Source organism: Trichoderma atroviride, chromosome 7 (assembly GCF_020647795.1).
Source record: "Trichoderma atroviride chromosome 7, complete sequence".
Classification (NCBI taxonomy): Eukaryota; Fungi; Ascomycota; class Sordariomycetes; order Hypocreales; family Hypocreaceae; genus Trichoderma; species Trichoderma atroviride.
This window is the reverse complement of record NC_089406.1, coordinates 1218595-1236768: the sequence shown is the minus strand read 5'-3', so window position 1 is coordinate 1236768 and position 18174 is coordinate 1218595. Positions and strand designations below refer to the sequence as shown.

Here is an 18174-nt window from a genome sequence, read left to right as displayed (position 1 = left end):
GTTGAAACACTGGGGGTTGTCAACTCTCTTTGAATACGACTTGATCGAGGCTTAGACGTGATTTAGTTCAAATAGATCGAGCACAGCGTATCTATTGCTAGATTCCATGGCCGGGTAAAAAGCATAGACTATGCTATATAAGGAAATGTTTCGGTGACTAAAGTCTCAACTGACTCCCAAACTCGCCTCCGGATATAAACAACCAAGATAGCCATCTATATCACGTCTCTCATAATCAACTGCTTTTAGGAATAGTAACACGGTTCAATACCAGACTACACACTGCGTACTCTTGCTAGGCAGTCATACTCTAGAGCCATCAGAATGAATATTAATATACTAACATTTTCAACCCGGATATGCTCCGTGAGTGGCTTGCAAAATTATCGTCATAAGCTAAAGTACACAGCAAGCCCTACATTTATCCAAGACCGTATCGACATAAAAAAGAAAAAGTAGACAGTAAATAGTAATTGCCTCCCCAGCCTGTAATTGGACAAGGCAGAGAATGACAAATCTTTGTAAAAAGAAGAAAAGTTGGCTCCCATAAAAGACGCATAAACCAAAAGGCCTCAAACTTCCATGAGCCTGTACCTTACAAAACAATCTGCACCGCCAAAACTATTGCCAGACCAACCAAGCTAGCACTCATCATAGAAGCACTGTTCGCTCCGGGAATGCTAGGGATCGAAGAAGGTCCAGAGGGAACGCCGCTCCAGCTTCCAGAGGGCGATGCGCCGCCAGAGCCGCTGCCAGAGCCACCGCTAGGGTAAGGCGAGCCCGCGCCAACGGGAATGGTTGGCTGGCTTAGGGAGCTGGAGAAAGCACTGCTCTCGCCGAAAGAGCCCTGAGGAGCCCCAGCGGAGGTGACGGGCCTGACAAGCGTTTGAAGACCGCTGGAACTAGCGGCACCAGTAGGAACGGCAGCCTCAACAACTGGTCCGGAAGGCTGTCCAATTGCTGTGACTTGTGGGAAGTCGCCAGCACCACCGAGTCCAACGGGACTGCTAGTTGCCTCAGGTTGGGAACCCTCCTTGGTTGCCGTAGCCTCGGGAGTCTTGGTTGCATCGCTAACAGGGCAGACGGTGGTGTATAGTGCAATCGTCTCTGTAGTTACGTAGCCTCCCGCCGGGCAGTTGACAACGTAGGGTGGGCACTTTGTAACAGTGTGCACAGATGTAGTATATACAACACTTGTCGTCAATGAAACGGATGCAGAGTCAGAAGTCGTTGTGGCAGGGTTGCGAGCAGATGTCAAGGCAATCGATGAGTTAGACCATCGGTTGGTTGTTGTGGGATGCAAAACAACGACCGAACTAGAAGAGCTCGGGATTGCGCTCGAGGTGGTCACGCCTTTGTCCACGTTCGACAACGGGGGCAGACTCGAAGCCGACGCCGAGGATGTTGTTGGCCTCGCAGATGTAATGGAAGAGGTGGGCTTTGCTGAAGTTGAAGGCTTGGCTGAGGTTGAAGTTGAAGGCTTTGCGGAAGTTGAAGGCTTTGTGGAAGTAGCGGGCTTAGACGTCGTGCTTGGCTTTGAGATTGTCGAGGCCTTCGAGGTCGAGGTTGAGGCCTTGGATGTAGTGCTTGCTTTTGACGTGGTGCTTACTTTTGACGTGGTGCTTACTTTTGACGAGGTGCTCGGTTTCGACGTAGAGCTCGCTTTGGAAGTGGAACTCGTCTTAGAGGTGGTGCTTATTTTGGAGGTGACGCTGGCCTTTGAAGTGGCGCTGGCCTTTGAAGTGGAGCTCACCTTTGTAGTGCTGGCCTTCGTCGTGCTGCTTGCCTTTGACGTGCTGCTTGCTTTTGACGTAGTCGAAGCCTTTGACGTCGTAGACGCTTTCGAAGTAGTGCTTGCTTTCGAGGTTGTGCTCGCTTTCGAAGTCGTGCTTGTCTTCAAGGTCGTGCTTGGCTTAGATGTGGTGCTGGCTTTCGACGTGGTGCTGGCCTTGGAAGTCGTGCTCGCTTTCGAAGTAGTGCTAGCCTTTGATGTAGTAGACGCCTTTGACGTCGTACTAACCTTGGAAGTAGTGCTGGCTTTTGAAGTTGAAGATACTTTAGACGTAGTGCTTACTTTCGAGGTAGTGCTCGCCTTCGAGGTTGTGGATGCCTTCGAAGTTGTAGATGCCTTGGAAGTAGTGCTTGCCTTTGAAGTGGTTGATGCCTTAGAAGTAGTTGAAGCCTTGGAAGTAGTTGAAGCCTTGGAAGTAGTCGATGCCTTGGAAGTGGTCGATGCCTTGGAAGTGGTCGATGCCTTGGAAGTGGTCGACGCCTTGGAAGTGGTCGATGCCTTTGAGGTTGTAGAGGCCTTTGACGTAGTAGACGCCTTGGAAGTTGTGCTCACTTTGGAAGTAGAGCTCGCCTTGGAAGTGGTCGAAGCCTTGGAAGTGGTCGATGCCTTTGAGGTTGTAGACGCTTTGGAAGTCGTGCTCACTTTGGAAGTAGAGCCTGCCTTGGAAGTAGAGCTTGCCTTGGAAGTAGAGCTCGCCTTAGAAGTAGTCGAAGCCTTGGAGGTAGTTGAGGCCTTAGAAGTCGTAGACGAAGCCTTGGAGGTCGTAGACGAAGCCTTGGAGGTCGTAGACGATGCCTTGGAGGTCGTAGACGATGCCTTGGAGGTCGTAGACGATGCCTTGGAGGTCGTAGACGATGCCTTGGAGGTCGTAGACGATGCCTTGGAGGTTGTTGACGATGCCTTGGAGGTTGTTGACGATGCGCTAGAAGTCGTGGTGGATGCCTTGGAAGTCGTGGACGAGGCCTTGGAAGTAGTGGTGCTCACAACCGTGGTTGACGAGGTAGTGGAGCCAGGATAGGGGTTGCATCCAGCCTGGAGCGCCTCCAAAGCCCACTGGTTATAGGACGTTCCATTGACATTGTTGACAAGACCACGAGACAGATCCCACAGAGAAATACCACCAAAGTGCGTTCTGCCCTGGTACTGACAGACCAGGTTCTTCAGCGCATTAGGGTCAATGTAGCCACTTTCGTTGGGCTCCTGGATGGCAGGAAGACCAATGTACAGCTTAGCCGACTTGCTCTTGGCGCTGTTGGCAATCACGGTTTCCCAGTCGTCATAGTTGAACTTGTCGCCGGGGGAGTTACCAGCGATAGCATCACACGCCGGGTTGTTGTAGAATTGGATGAAGAGCTTGTCAAAGGCAGCCTGCGTGATCAGGTCCTTCAGGTAAAAGTACTGAGGATCAGTAGGGCATTGAGGGGCAGCGGTAATGATCAATGAAGAGTCAAGAGAACGGAACGTATTGACCATTTCGATATAGGGTGCATTTGCTGACGGATAATTCGTCTTAGTATCCAGCGCCAGCAAAGAGCCAAAAGGGGGGGAGGAAACTCACGAAAATTGACCTCGATATCAAAATCAAAGCCATCCACAGAGGTATGATCGTCGGGACTCGCGTCAAAAGGGCGAGGGCCCGTCCAGGTAGAGTTGTAGGGACCAAAAGCATTGTAAAGGAACGTGGCAAATTCGGTACCAGTGGAATTATCCGGAACATAATAGTTGGAGGTCAACGAGTTGTAGACTCCTCCAATACTCAGAATGACCTTGACGCCTTTGGCCCTGCAGTAGGGGATATCGTTTTGAAGAGATGTGCAGTGGCTCAACAGGTTTGAGGGCACATCGTTATCGCCAAGATAGACTCCCCAGCAGTTGGGTCCAAAGTTAGTACCAGGATAACCAGAGGCATCGATGGCATCGGGGGCATTGTTGACAAAGCCCAGCGTGATTGAATCAACACCGCTGTCACAGTGTGTTCGAATGCCCTCTAGGGTGCTGTATTGTCCCTACACACCAGTTGTTAGCCAGATTCTCGGCGGTTTGGGGAACACAAAGGGCCAGCCGTTAACATACCCAGTAACCATTAAGGAGGCCAGTGGCCGCCAGACCAGCAGTAGCAGCGAGAGAAACCATATTAATGACTGACTAGTTTGAACAAGAAAAAGACTGCAAGGTGGCCGAGGCCAGAAGAATGAGTGTGGTGATGATACAAGATCAACGAAAGGACGCAAACGAAACCGTCTGCCGTTTGGCTGAGGAACCAAGCCTTCTCTGGAGCTGACAGAGATGAGAGTTGTACAGAGAGAAGGAAAGGAAAACACAAAAGGATAGCTGAGAGCCGACTATCTAGTTTTTTTACTTGCCCACGCTTATTCGGGCCCTACTGTAAACTACTGCCGCCGAGAGTGCCTCCATCGTGGACTCGGCGATTTCCCTTCTCGGCCCCCCCCTGCGGCCTCACTGCCTAAGGCCCATCCGATTTCAGCGCAGAGCTGGGCTCATACGCGAATCTCGGCCTTGGCCCAATCTCCCCGTCATGAGCTATGACGGATGGAGGGACCCGTGAAGCCCGATTTGTCAAGACAAGGCCTTTGCAACGGCAAGAAGGTGGGCAGACTGCATAGAGACCATGGGCAGCGTAACCCAACTAACGCTGCAGAATCTAGGAACAGGTCTAGTGGTATCTGGTGCCAGACACATGGATCACATACCATTGGCCAAATCTAGGGTTCCTTGTCCAGGAATTGGTAGTAGTTTGGGGTTGTATACCCGTGGTATCCGTCCTTGGAGTATGCGGTCTTTTTCGCACGCATGATCACGGCGAAATGCTACGCAGTGTTGGTCCTGCAGCCAACAATTGTGACCATTCAGGTACAAGTCATTTAAGTGCGAGCACTAGCAGCCGTCAAACTAAGGTCGATTGTTAGCCTGATTGGCCACTTCAAGTGTTGTGGTGCTTACAGCGGCAACAATAGTTCGACCTCACCACAGCTGGAAACCGAGCGTTTTCAGACTATCCATACTCCATCAAACGCGCATATAACAAAGCAGAGTCGCCGGAGGATACCACGTTCACGGGAAGCCATCGTCATCGCATAAACATGGCCAAATTCACGATGAAAATAAGGTTCTTGCCCCCAGGGTCGAGGGTGAACAGTGCGACAGGAATGGTATGAGGCTCGTCTCGCCTACTTGGATCCCGCGTGTAGGCCCCACCAGTGAAAACGTCGAAGGATTCATGGCATAGACGTCTCCATCAGCGGCGTAAAGCCACGAATCACGAGCGCCAGGCGTACGGAGAATGGCCCGTCCTCGTTTGCAAGTGGTTGCATCCCCTGCATTTGCATCCTTGATTAGCGCGTGGCGCACCAGTAGGCACCTGGTAGCGGCTGTTGAAAAGGTTTTTTCTTGTAGGGCTAAGGCGAACCCTCCAATTAGGAAGGCCATGAGCCGTTCTCGAGGTCTCGTACCTGAAGGACCAAGGCGCTTAGATCTTTAGGGCAGGGGGAGCGTATTTCGGATTCCAGCCGGATTGTCGTAGGATTTGCCCATTGTGAGCAGACAATCCCACGTGCGCGAGGGTCGATCAGAGAGCTGAGGTCGAGAAGGCAGAACGGGTGCCTCAGTGGCCGCGGGAGATGCTGTCGTTGCTGTGCCTGGATCGCCGGCGACGCTGCAGGTACCAGGGCTCCAGGTCCCTGCTCTGCTGCTGCGAGAGGCAATGGCCGTGAAAAGCAACAGAATGAAACGTTATCATGGCACCTTGGAGTGGGCTTCATTTTAGTCGGCCACTTCCCCTTTGGGTCTTGTTGACAGCAGATGCGGAGTACGGAGGCGAGGCGGAGAAAGTGGTGTTCAAAACGAGAAACGCTTTGTTTGCTGCGGTTCAAGCTTAACCTACAGTATCTTTCTTATCGGGGGCGCCAAGCCAGAAAGAGTAGCATCTCCTTGCACACGGAGCCTCCGAGAAAACGGCGTCTACAATGTCTATGCACTAAATAACTGTATAAATCAAGGTTCTTTTTTTGTCGCCTCTTTGATGCAATGCCATTGCTTTTACAATCCTCAGTATCACGCAATTCTCAAGGCTCAGCGGCTCTATCAATGAGGTCGAGGTGCAAACGCTTTGCCACGACCCTGGAAATTTGCCCAAATAGGCCCATCAAGAGGTCCATTTGTGCCTGCGTCGCCAAGGCGCACCATTGGATCTAGCCAGCTACTGCCGCCAACTTACAGGGGCGTCGGCTGCAAACGCTCGGACTATCTTAGCCCCGCCCTCCTCAGTCGACAAATATCTCGCGTCATCTTTGACATCTCGCCTTTCGGCCGTTGCCTCTTTGATCACGCTGAAATTACTAACGACGTCTCTGCCGCTTGTTGGTTTGACTCACATACGGGCCTTTTGTTTTCATCGTGTCATGTTAAATTATTACAGAAGTCTAAGCCAATCAGTCTCTATTATACAGCATACGTGTCCGCTTAAGCCGTGTCCAGCACAATCACCTCGGCTTCCGCCTCTCCGATGCTCTCCACTGTCAACTTGTCGCCAATAAAAACTCCTTCGATGAATGCGCCGTCTCCTTCAGACAGCTCTGCATTCTCCCGGCCGTCGAGTCTGATCTTGGCCTTTCCTCCTTTCAGCATCGGTAAGTGGACGTATACTTTGCGCTGCGTCTTGATGCCTGCACCGCCTCCCACTGTCCACTCAAATTTGCCCTCTGGCGCAATGATTCCTGCGCCCATGACAAAATCTGCGTGAATGGGGATTGTGTTTGGAATGGTGGGCTCTGCCTCTGCCTCCTCTTTCGCGGTGGCCTCCTCGCCTGCTTTGAGGGGGGCTGAGGATCTTGACAAAACCCTCCCGCTTGTCGTCTTCTGAAAAGGTGCGGGTGTGGTACCGGGGAATCAGGCCTCTCTTCCACGGGAACGCCCAGATCTGTAGAAAGTGGACCGTTTCCTTGTTGTGCTCGTTGAATTCAGAGTGGGCTATGCCCGAACCTCCTGTAGTGAACTGTACATCTCCGCGTCGCATCCGGTAGAACTTGTCCGATTGTTCCCCCCTCACTGCCCTTGGCGAGCATGGAGTCCCGATGGGTCAGTTCTCCGGACAGAATGTAGCTGAAGATTTCAAAATCGCGATGAGGGTGTGTGGGGAATCCAGAGAGCGGCTTCACTCTATCCTCGTTCAAAACCCGCAGAGCCCCAAACTGGGTGTATCTGTTGTCGTGCCAGTCGGCAAAGGAGAAGCTGTGGTAGGTGTCCAGCCAGCCGATATTGTTGTGCCCCCTGCTTGACGACAGGTGAGGCGTGATCTTGGCCTGTCGGAGAATTGATTTCGACATGGCTGTGATGTTGCTGGGTATAGACAGATTGGGAGAAGTTGATGCGTCCGTAGTGGTGTTTCTATTGAATATGTTTCTGTAGTTGTAGATTTGCGTGTAATTCTCAATTGGTAGGATGTAGATGAGTATGGAAATTGAAGCAGCAAGAATTGCGAAAAGCAAAGCAAAGCGACTCATTTATGTTTGTTTCTACAAGATCATGCAGCTAAAACAACGAATGCTAAAGAATTCTTCAGAAAGAAATATAGAAACCCCAAGATATATCCGCGAATTGACAACAAATTTCTAAGCCTGACAATGCCGTCAAGCAGTGCAAAATTTCGCTTTCATCATCTTACTAAGGTTTTGCTCAGCAGGTTCAACAATTCCCGGGCGCTAAGACCAATCACCAAGGATTACGCTAGCTTTGCTAATCGTTTCTTCACGGTACGTACTGTTTTAAGCTTTGCAGTTCACCCCCACAGAATCGGACGAAAGTGGCGCACTGACAAATGCTCTTGCCAGATCAAGCGCAACTGAATTTATACTGCACCAAATGATACAGACAATGGAATAGAAGCTTGCTACAGGTTGATATTGGCAATATTGCAATAAGTAACTAGCTATAAACTAGTAAGGCAGATGGCAATTCGCACCTAGGTATGTTCTGCTTGGCATATTTTATGCTTTTGTTATTTCTTTACGAGATTTTCGTGGCGTTGAAAAGGGCTGACTAAATATTAAACGCATGCACTTTGCAGCCAGGAACAGCTTCCGCGGGGCTCAGTCTCCATGTCTCAGCTCGAATCGAATTACCCACATGCTTTTCAATGTGCATTCGACAAACGGCCAATATGAGACAGTTTGTGCAGACTCATATCAAATAGCTACAGGGTACGATTCAATACATGGGACGCGACACGATATTTCAACCAATATGCTTGAAATCACGGCGCATTTGAGAACAATTCCATGTCATTATAGGCATACTTGTCCCTTGGTGTCGATCTACTGCATTCATGCAACCATCTCAGCGTCCAAAATGCCTTGGACGAAACTTTGAAGAAGCATCCAATGAGATGCCAAGGCGGCTAGCCAACTCGACGATTATTGGCCCGATACTGCATCAAAGTGGGCCGTGGACAACTCATCGCCAGCATGGCAGGAGCAGATCCCCTCGCTTCTGCTATACTTGGACGTCCCTATGCTGTGTTGCGTGAAAGGAATCCTCTTCAGCTTCACAAATTATGCTCATCTCCTCTCCTGCTATTCTTCAGCCTCACACAAAACCGTCACCGGCAGCCCAATCTCTCAACTCGGCAGCCTCAGCTTTGGCCTGACCAAGCCGCCGACCCCTGCTCCCCCAGCCACCCGATTTAGCGGGCCCCCGGCCGCTGTATGCGCCACCCGTCTGCCAGAGTTTCAGCACCCGAAGCCGAAGATCGACGAAGCCCAACGGCAGCCTCACGGACAGCCGGCAGAAAGCTATGACTGTTCTGCGGTATCTTTAGCGCACAGCAAACACCTTGGTAGACTTCTTCGCATTGCCATTGAAATTGATTTTCAGCATCAACAACTCTGCCCCGGTGTCGTCCTCAAGGTCAGTGTGTGGTGTGAATAGTGTCAGTGATTTCGGCCTACAGGCCTCCTGATTCGGCCCCATCTATCTGACAGCTCCCGTGCACTACGGAGCTTCGTGGATCTTCGGTGGCTGGGACACCCACCCAGGTCTCCTGCATCGACTTTGCCCAGCCCTGTTTAAAACTCATCCATACACCATACACCTTTCCCTCTCTCTTGCATTACGTCCTGCAGAAGCAATTGGCCACACTCCTCCTAGTGCAGTTGGCCTGCGTCGAGCGCTGCAAGAATGAGTTACCAAAGTATCGCCCGTGACGATGAAGAGCCTTCTCGTATGTTAGCGCAGGTCATCAGCTGCATCATAGACGTGCTGCGCGCAGCTGCTAACAATTCCCCTCTTTATAGGTTGGCGGCCGTCAAACAACTCTCGATATCAAGCCGTCCCCGACAGCGAGGCCTCCCCTTCGACACGCCATAAGCGACAACAGAGCAGCCGTACAAAGCGTGCCGCGACATCGAATCGACGCTCCTCTCGCCGACCCGATTCTCAAGCCAGCGATGCGTCCGACGGCATGGTAGCCCCGCTAAGAATCATAAAATCACGGTCTTCCGAGCTGCAGGCGACGGATCAGCCGTCCGCAAATCAATCCACGCATCCTGCGGGATACCATGCCATCGAGCCAGAAGAAGACCCAACAGTGCGCTTTGACGAGGCTCAATTAGCAATGTTCGCCGCCGATAACGCTTCCCGCATGCCCAACATTAAAGATGAGTTGGCTTTAGCGGCGGGAAAGGTCACTCCCGGAGTCGACGATACACCGTACATTCAATATGCTTTGCAAGCTCTGGTAGGCGGTCAGAGCACATCGATACCGTCGCATCTCGTGTCTAATTCATCTGACGGGTATTCCGAACGCTATGAGCCGATGCGAGGATTTGATGAGTCCGCGGGATACTCTTCGCCAACCCGTCAGGATCGCATAACGAGTGAAGCCGCCCCCTCAGCCCCCCCTCAGGGGCCCTTCTCCCCCCTCTCCAGCTCCCTCGACGCAGCACAGCTTCCTTTGACCCAACCGGAGCAACCTCATCACGATGGATTCCCGTTTCAAGCAATATGCTACTGGATCTTGACCCCCAGGGCAGAACGCATCTGCCACTCGCTGCCAAACCGCAAATTTTACGGGCATTCTCAATGTTGCTCTTGGTTGTACTAATCTTACTCATGATGGCTGCCCTCGCTTTCTGCGATAGATACTCGACCTTTCATTCAGGGTTGACTCCGTATACGGGCAGCATATACTCGGGCCAGTATTTTGTGTTCCGGATATTGCCACAGCTATTGGCCAGCATTATTTTCATATATGCTCAAAGCATAGTGACAGCCTGTCTACGGGTCCTACCCTTTACAGCAATGGCCAGTGAGGACCCCCGAGTCAGATATCTTGGTCTGTTTCAGAGACTTTACCCTGCTTCATTTCTACTGCCTCAGTTCACTGGACCCTGGCAGTTTAAGATTTTCGACATTGCAACATGGCTGGCTATCTTTACGATTCCTCTGCAAAGCTCAGCTTTTACGTGCATATTTGTCAATGACAAGTGGGTTTGGGCACCAGTTCAGATTGTCGTTTGGGTCCTTGTCGGCCTGTATGGCGTTCTGTGCATTGCGACAGTGATTTTGATGGCTTATTGGCTGCTTCAATGGACCGGCCTTGCCTGGGACATTCGGTCGATTGGAGATCTTTTGCCATTGCTGAACCGCAGCAACGTCATGCATAGCTATAGACGAAACGATCTTGCCGAGAACGCCAAGGTGTTTAAAAGCCAATTGCGCGAGAGGTGGTTTGATCGGCTGGGGTACTGGAGAGCTGAAGATGCGACCATGGGAGGCATTTGGTATGCCATTGGAGCCTCACCCGATGAATCTTTTGAGTCTGTCTCTGGTCCGATGAGCAAAAAGGTTAGCAACGACTTTTCCATCGACCTGAAAGCGGCACAAAACTCTACTCTTGGGGCTCCTCGTGGCAGATACCTACCGATTCACCTCCGCGGCGGTCCCATCATTGCGTCGGCTGCAGCCAGCCTTGTTCTGTTGCTAGCTCTACTCATCGTCTCCTTCTTGCCGCAAACTCGACTAGAGAATGGCTTCCTACCGAGGCTGAGCGCAATGCCCGACGACAACGCTTTTTCCCCTGCCAACTTTCTCTACAGCTTCGTGCCCGCTCTGATCGGCATAGTCCTCTATCTGTATTTCCAAGGTATCGATCAGTCGCTGCGCATTCTCCAACCCTGGGCCGACTTATATGATGTGAACGGTTCTTTGGCGCAGAGATCGCTTTTAGCAGACTACGCAGCTTGCCTCCCCTTCCAGTCAACATGGAGAGCGCTGAGAAACGGACACTGGAGGGTAGCGGCAGTGTCGCTGTTGGCAACATTGTTTATTTTCATCCCAATTCTAGGCGGCGGGCTCTTTATGGCTTTAACAAGGCCTGATCAAACGGTCCGAATGTATCCCAGCATGCCAGTGTTTGGCGTCCTGATCGCATTCCTGTTCCTCTACGTTGGTGGGCTTTCCCTGATGGTGCCCCACCGCCGCCAATTCCTACTCCCGCGGCCAGTCACTTCGATTGCTGGAATCATCAGTCTCTGTTCTGCGGAGGAGCTTACACAAGACGCTGCGTTTCGATCCGTTCGAGGACGGAAAGACCTTGCAAGCCGGCTTGGTGTAGGACGCGACGACGCTCGGGAAGAAAGTTCGTGGTTCTTTGGCATTGTGCCAGGAAAAGACGAGCACCGACTGAGCGTACGGCGTATGAACAACTTTTCAGAAAAGCTGCCAAGATCTTCTAGATCCATGGCGTGATAGTCTTTTTCTTCTTCTCTTTTTTTCCAACGTTGAAAGCACGAAGGGGCAATGCTTTATTTTTTTCCCCCTCTTTCCTCTCTCTTTTCCTTTGCAATTATCGCATGGTTTAGCATGCACCCGGAGTTGGAGGGACCACCAAAGTTTGACATTCACGACATCTATGAGAAATAGGGACATGGGACTCGATGGGTGAAATAAGACGAGTATATAATGTGAAACGAAAAATGGTTGATGATGCTTGTTAAAAGGACAAGTCTATGTATGTAATGCTGAGAAGATACCAGTATGTAGTGGCTGATGGCTTTCAAATCGTAAAGACATGTTTCAGAAGTAAATTGCCATGGAAATATACAACCGCCCACCACATACTGAGTGAACACAAATGTGCTTAGATCTGCAACAACTTGAGTATGCCAGGCTACGGAATGCACTCGCGGTTGACTACGTTGTAAAAACACAAGCTTTGGAAGTGCTGGTAGTTTGGCACACGGCATTATTGCGAGAAGATGAGGAAACACATCAAATTATGATTAAGTTTCATGATATGAACCCATAGCTCTGCCAGTACTCCTTTTCATGCTGCCGTTATTACCACTCATCCTGTTATACAAAAGAAAAAGAAGAAAAGATATGAAAAAAAAAAGGAAGAAGAAAAAGACAAGAACGAAAAGAGTGGCCCAATTCGTGGTGGTTAAAGCTTGGAAAAAAAAAAGAGTGGCTATGGTCCGCTTGCTTTGAATGAAAGAATTGTGATGCAAATGAGTGAATGTCTGTGGCCCATTTGGCCTTCATTATCATTAAGAAGAAGAGAAAAATAAAAGAAGAAAGATTGAGAAAGATTGAGTGAGAGGCCACATGTGTATTGTCAAACACAATTCATCGGCTCCGTAGCCCTAGCATTCTGCTAAACACATCTGACTGCTTCACCACGCGGGGCAGACTGTCTATGGTGTTGTTCCTCTTGCGCCGTTTGCAATTCTCCTTTTCTGCGGCATCAATCAAGGAAGACTGGTGAGCTGTTGTTGAAGCTACTTTGGAAGCAGAGCCGCGACGACGGGTGAAGATGTCGTCGTTGCTCCGGGGGCTTTGGCTCCGCCTGTGGAAGCGGAAGAAGGAGAGGGCGGGAGATTCCAGCGGAGAGGATTCATCGTCTGTGCAGTCTGTGTCGGAATCGTACTCGAAGACGGAGACGGGGAGTGGCTCTGGGGGAGGGCGGCGGAGTTGGGTGGTGGATTTATAGGGGCGGATGATGTGGTTTGGCGGTTGAAGTTGTTGTTGTTGTTGGGTATGGCTGGGTTGAGAGAGATTTGAGGATCGGTGGGTGAGATGAGGGGCTTTTGGACAGTTTGCTGGGAGGGCTGGTAACGGCGCTGTTGGCGGAGGAGAGGGATACGGATAGTCCATGGGGCTGGATGGTCGTGAGCCGTGAGATGTAGCTGGACGCTGGAATGCCTTTAGGGAGGCGGGTGAGATGGCCCTGGGGTGAGGGCTTCCCGGACGGCTGTAGAGAGATGCTGGTGGATGGGGAGGAGGAGGAGTCTGTTGGAGAGGACAGCGGGCGTCTATTTCCGGGAGACGGTTCTCGCAAGCACTGGTAGGGAGTTGGGAACTCGAGCTTGGCCGTGTACATGCTGGCGACGAGATGTTGACAATCTTTGGGAATGCCGAATAAGTTGGTGATGGTTTTCGTGTATGGTTTGATCGCGGATGTTGGTCAGAGAGCGGCCAGCCATTGCTTGCCTGAGATCTAGGGCCTTGTGGACGTCTTCTGGAGCGCTGAGGCGAGGATATCAGCGCTGGATAGTCCTTCTCCGGGACTTGAGGAGGAGCACGGCTGGGAGCCGTAGAAGCAGGATCAATTGCTGCAGTAGCCATGATGAAAGGTTTCTTCTCGTGACTGTCCTCAAGCTGTTGATATTGATGCTGTCCGGACATCCAGAAGCTGTCCCAGAGCTCGTTGGCGTGTGTGTGGTAGCGATAGTCATCGACGTCGGCCGAGGCTTCAGAGTCGGTGCGGTCGTCGACCAGGCTGGGCGCCGATGATAAAGGACTTGACTCTGAGTCCACGGACGACCGCTCGACGTCTTCAAAGTAGGACCAACACTTTGATGACGACGGCCTTCGGCTGTTGCAAGGGGTTGGGGCGCCCTCGCTGCGAGGGTACGAGTAGTTTGCCACGGCCGGATAGTATTTGGATACGAGGGTGAGAGGAGCGAGTTTGCTTGACCTCTCCATGGTGCGGGTTGGTGACATGGGGGGACTTGAACGAGGAACAGGCAGTCGGACGAGGAAGAAGGAGTGTCAATGCGTCGTATAAGGGAAAAAAAATTGCCATGCCCTGAGACTTGATATGGGATTCAAAGCAAGGGGAAAAGTGGTATGATATACAAACTAGCCTGATGTCTGTGAACGAGTGGTTCAGAAAGTGGAAGTAGTATTAGATAGCTTGAAGTATGTGTTTAGCATGCAATAAACGGATGCTGAAGAAAGAAAGATAAAAGGTCAACAAGACATGCATAGCAGACGCAGGACACACTTTTTCGATGAGACGAGACATGGCTTTATGTGGAGCAGACTTACCCCATATAGAGAGCAGCACTATCGAGTGCCTCTCCTTTTTTTTTTCTTTGGGGGGGGTCTCTCCTTTTCTTTCGTTTTTCTCTAGAGCTACTTTTGGCGTAGCAAATGTCTAAGTTGGGTGGATGGGAGGAGAGTTTGCGCGCGCGCGCTCGCCCTTGATACGGGTAGAGGAGCATTCCTTGCTTGGGCCTAGCATATGGGGCGGATACTCTGGCTGGGAGACGTGAGAGACGTGGTCGATTAGCTACCTACCTTGGTACTGTATATTTTTTCTTTGTTTCTCGATCTAAACTCTTTTGTGGATATGTTTGCTTTTTTGGCATTCTGGCTGGGGGCTTGCGGCGTGGCTTGGTGGGATGGGGAAATGCAAGGGATGATTCATTTGGGTATAGGAGATGATGACTGAGCTGAGAGTTTTAAAAAGTGCCATGCTGGATTATATGACTGGGTAGATGGGGAATATTGTCGGCTTGTTGATGATTGGAATAGATGAATAATCGCAGCGGGAGGTCATCCCGTGTGATCTACATAGACAACAGCCCTGTGAGGAGTAGATGGATGGTAAAGACGGAACACCGGTAGAGTTTCTGCTCTGATTTACTCATGGTGGCAAGCCACGCAGGGGAGGAATTCCGCCAAAGAGAGAGAGAGAGATCGACGCTGTTTGTGATGTTGCTACTGGTGCCCCTGGCGACGAAGATGCTACTGGCTTCAAGCTGGAGCTTTCAGCTGAAAAATGAATCCTTCTCGGCATCACCGTAAGCGTCTCTGGAATTGTTATCCAGCTGAACTTGAAGCAAGCAAGCAAACATGGTTGATGACGACGCAATGTCAGCTACCTACTGCCAAATACGCACAATCTGTCATGTACCTAGTAGTATATGGCGAACAAACTTTGTTATAGAGGGGGTTACCAATAGATTGGCACATGTATTGTCGACCATGTAGGAAAATATACGTATCGAGCAATACTACTGCAATGAAGTAGCAGTACTACGATCAAGGCTCTCGACGAGGGATAATCCCTGTCTGCCTCTTTTTTCCACTTACTCGATTTTCCTCCCTTGTTGCCCTTTTCTGTCTTATATGCAGTCTTATCCGATCAGCTTAGAAACTGCGCCAGTGCGCCTAGTATCCCGGTCGATCGGGGGGGGTCCTGCTCGACAAGGGTCGTATGCCAGGTATGGGAAAGGCTTGGGTCAAAATGCGAGTCTCAGCTGAGACCTGCATGACTGGATTGCCATGGTGTAAAACTCTATTGGGCCCGGGTCTCTTCCGTGCGCCGCGAGAAATGGAGGAGGGCTGGTCATGGTCGTTGTATAAAAGAACTGCATATGTTAGTACACAATACCATTGCTATAAGACTTCTGTACTGTATGAGAAGCAAAAACAACGGCGACCATCCGGGGGGGACTGGAGCAAGCGAGTATAGCTGACTCCTTGGGGGGGCCATGCTCACTGGAGTGCAAAGGAACTAGGAATAGCAGATTCATATATTTTCCCATGCCAAAAGCGCATCCATCCTCAAAAATAGCTTCGATCTGCACCGGCCTCCCCAGCAACAAAGAGCTTCTCCCGTTCTACCAGCCCGTCGTTTAGGCCGGTTGTACCAGCGACACGGCGTGGGCAATCGGGCCATCTACACGTGGGACAAAGAGCGGCTCTTGGTGGCATACCGTGTGAAAAAAGTGCCCAGATCTGAAGAATGCAAGATGCTAATCTCCATGGCTACGAACGTGGGCTGGCTGAGATTCGCAATTCCTGGCAAGGGGAGGCGCATGCATGTATAAGAAGTCTTGTACGCGCATCGCGTCCAGTTCAGACGCGTCTTTCTTTCTCCATGGACTGCTCAAGGCATAGGTTCCATGCTTGGGGAAAAAAAAGCTACCATGCCTTCACAGCATTTATGCGGACTCTTTTAGTCCGAGGCGGGAGACGCAGGGAGGGAGATGGAGCTCGTATAGTAATAGTGGTGGTGGAGAAGATGTGTACGACGTCTGTCTGACTTGTGCATAATGATCCAGGCCAGTGGCAATTCTGTCACTGCCAGTGTTGGATATTTGTCAAGACGAGGAAGATTATGATATAATTTCAAAGTAAAATCATCACATTTGGTGGGCATCTTCTTAGCATGTCTCGTGTTAGACTCAATAAGAGCAAATGCCGCTGTAGTGCACAGGCGTCTACGACAACTTCATTTGGGCAATCAAGTAGAAATTACGGATGTGTACGAGGCCAGAAGCCCTTGAAAATATTGTTCAAATGCATTTTACTCGCAAAGGTTCCGCTACGTAGGTTGAAGCAGGTGTCGACATGTTCGCAGCCAGTTTCCAGGGCGCTTACCCTGCATCCCGTAGAAATGAATCTGGCATCTACATCATGACTGACAACCATCGACATCTATTTTTAAGAAGCTGATGACAATCCCAAGAGGCCTCCCCTTCCATCTTGCCATCGAGGGCTTATTCCAACCATCGGCCATCCATAGATCGGTGTATGCCATGTCAATTATGAGATCGGCAAAGGGGCCCTACAAGGCAATCGGGTCCAACTCATGTACCATGACAGCATGGATTGCCACACCGCCGGTACAAGTCCACTCACACTTGCACCCAGCAGGAAAATAAGTTGTAATGGTGCATAACCAAGCAATTGGAGAGAGCATCTAATTCGGGCAAACGTGACGTCGTGCTGCCCCTCAAAGTATTCCGCCATTGGCACAAAGTTTGTTGGCGGCTCGAACAGCGATTGGGTCGCCGGGGCGAAATCAAGCCATTTGATCACAAACAGGTATGGGGCAGGCCCGAGCCGCGCCGCACTGGGACAGGATCAGGTGGCTTGTGTGCTGTGCTGTGCTGTCTGTGGTGGTACAGATTGCAATTTGCGACAGCGAGTTGGACTCGACCCAATCGACCTAATTGCTGTGAAACATGTTGATGCTGCCAGATGAGCATATCAGACGGGAGACGGGAGACGGAGGACGACCCAACAGCATCACCGGCAGCCGGAAGGACAGCCCCGGAGCGGTCGGTGCTGGGCGCGTTGATTGAGGTGTTGAGCGCTTGGTGGGGATGTGCCACGGCATGCAGATACGGGAGGCGCACATCTTTGGCGGTGCATAAGGATGAGGTGTAGTGAGGTGTAATGAGGTGTAATGAGGTGTAGAAACGAGGCCGTGACGACGAGATTGCCACGGCGTGGCCTGGTTGTGGCCATGGCCGTGGCCCGACTCGACTAACACGCATCGCCAACGTTTGGAGGAAACCTCGCCGGTACTTGTCGCTCACAGCATCGCAAAATGGCTGCACAGGTACATCTGCCGTACAGCCAGAAACGTGGCGCACTTGCGACGTGGCGTAAGGTACCAGCAAGGTTGATCAGCCTCGCTGAGACGGCATGTCGGGATTCGCTGGCAGGACAGCCTGTCCGTGTCAAAATCTCAACGTTTGCAGAGCCAGTCTGCCTTGGGCGATCGATCATCTGCTGCAGTCACCCATTTTCCCTTTTCTGTCCGTCTGGCATCCATCACCACCTGTAGCCATCCTTCCATCGTGCTTCCAGCCCAAGCAACTGTCGTATGTATTACCGAGTCAAGCCCCCTTCGACTAGTCCTGTAGTAACAGCGTCCGCCAGGGATGGCCCCGGCTCTCCCCCTCCCAGATCCCATCTTAGCGATTCGCATCGCTCTCCCCGGCCCAGTTCAGCTTCTGCCACCGGGTGCTAGCAGCGCTATGAGCCTAGCAGGTCCGTTGGCCGGTGGAGCAAGGTCCGTTCCTCTGCTGGAACCAGACCGGACGCTTTTCCCACCAGCTGCGCCCTAGCCTCTCCGTCTCAGCTGGAGTTGCAGACAGGTCCTCGTGGCTGAAAGGATACCTGCAGCCGCTATAGCCCCGGCGCGCGCGATGCAGGTACCTGGGCGGGCCACGAGACCTGCTGGGTACGCCGTCAGCTGGGGGCCGCGACTACAAGTGCGAGGCCAAAGTGCTTGCTTGGGGACGCTGCTCTGGTTCGCATCTTGCATCTCGCATCTTACCTCC

At 51.4% G+C, this 18174-nt stretch overlaps 6 protein-coding genes across 6 annotated transcripts; 2 read left to right on the top strand and 4 right to left on the bottom strand.

Moving 5' to 3' along the window:
* Positions 1 to 77: 77 nt before the first annotated feature.
* TrAtP1_012419 (uncharacterized protein) lies at positions 78 to 4098 on the bottom strand. Its single transcript, XM_066115521.1, has 3 exons — positions 3866 to 4098; positions 3351 to 3798; positions 78 to 3285 (listed from the first exon to the last, which is right to left on the bottom strand). Exons 1-3 carry the CDS (start codon positions 3923 to 3925, stop codon positions 596 to 598), a joined length of 3198 nt encoding a protein of 1065 aa, XP_065971620.1. The 5' UTR covers positions 3926 to 4098; the 3' UTR covers positions 78 to 595.
* On the bottom strand, positions 4099 to 5616 carry TrAtP1_012418 (uncharacterized protein). Its single transcript, XM_014090194.2, has 3 exons — positions 5263 to 5616; positions 4754 to 5127; positions 4099 to 4702 (listed from the first exon to the last, which is right to left on the bottom strand). Exons 1-2 carry the CDS (start codon positions 5569 to 5571, stop codon positions 5029 to 5031), a joined length of 408 nt encoding a protein of 135 aa, XP_013945669.1. The 5' UTR covers positions 5572 to 5616; the 3' UTR covers positions 4099 to 4702; positions 4754 to 5028.
* A 527-nt stretch (positions 5617 to 6143) lies between these two features.
* On the bottom strand, positions 6144 to 7463 carry TrAtP1_012417 (uncharacterized protein). The gene has a single exon (XM_066115520.1). The coding sequence runs from the start codon at positions 7309 to 7311 to the stop codon at positions 6769 to 6771; it is 543 nt and encodes a 180-aa protein (XP_065971619.1). The 5' UTR covers positions 7312 to 7463; the 3' UTR covers positions 6144 to 6768.
* A 1520-nt stretch (positions 7464 to 8983) lies between these two features.
* On the top strand, positions 8984 to 9908 carry TrAtP1_012416 (uncharacterized protein; the record flags this gene model as incomplete). The annotated part of the gene is made up of 2 exons (XM_066115519.1): positions 8984 to 9026; positions 9100 to 9908. 2 exons carry the CDS (start codon positions 8984 to 8986, stop codon positions 9906 to 9908), a joined length of 852 nt encoding a protein of 283 aa, XP_065971618.1.
* Positions 9909 to 10105: 197 nt separating this feature from the next.
* On the top strand, positions 10106 to 11554 carry TrAtP1_012415 (uncharacterized protein; the record flags this gene model as incomplete). The annotated part of the gene is made up of 1 exon (XM_014090195.2): positions 10106 to 11554. One exon carries the CDS (start codon positions 10106 to 10108, stop codon positions 11552 to 11554), a length of 1449 nt encoding a protein of 482 aa, XP_013945670.2.
* A 444-nt stretch (positions 11555 to 11998) lies between these two features.
* On the bottom strand, positions 11999 to 14133 carry TrAtP1_012414 (uncharacterized protein; the record flags this gene model as incomplete). The annotated part of the gene is made up of 2 exons (XM_014090196.2): positions 12477 to 14133; positions 11999 to 12029 (listed from the first exon to the last, which is right to left on the bottom strand). Exons 1-2 carry the CDS (start codon positions 13808 to 13810, stop codon positions 11999 to 12001), a joined length of 1365 nt encoding a protein of 454 aa, XP_013945671.2. The 5' UTR covers positions 13811 to 14133.
* Between the last annotated feature and the right edge of the window lie 4041 nt (positions 14134 to 18174).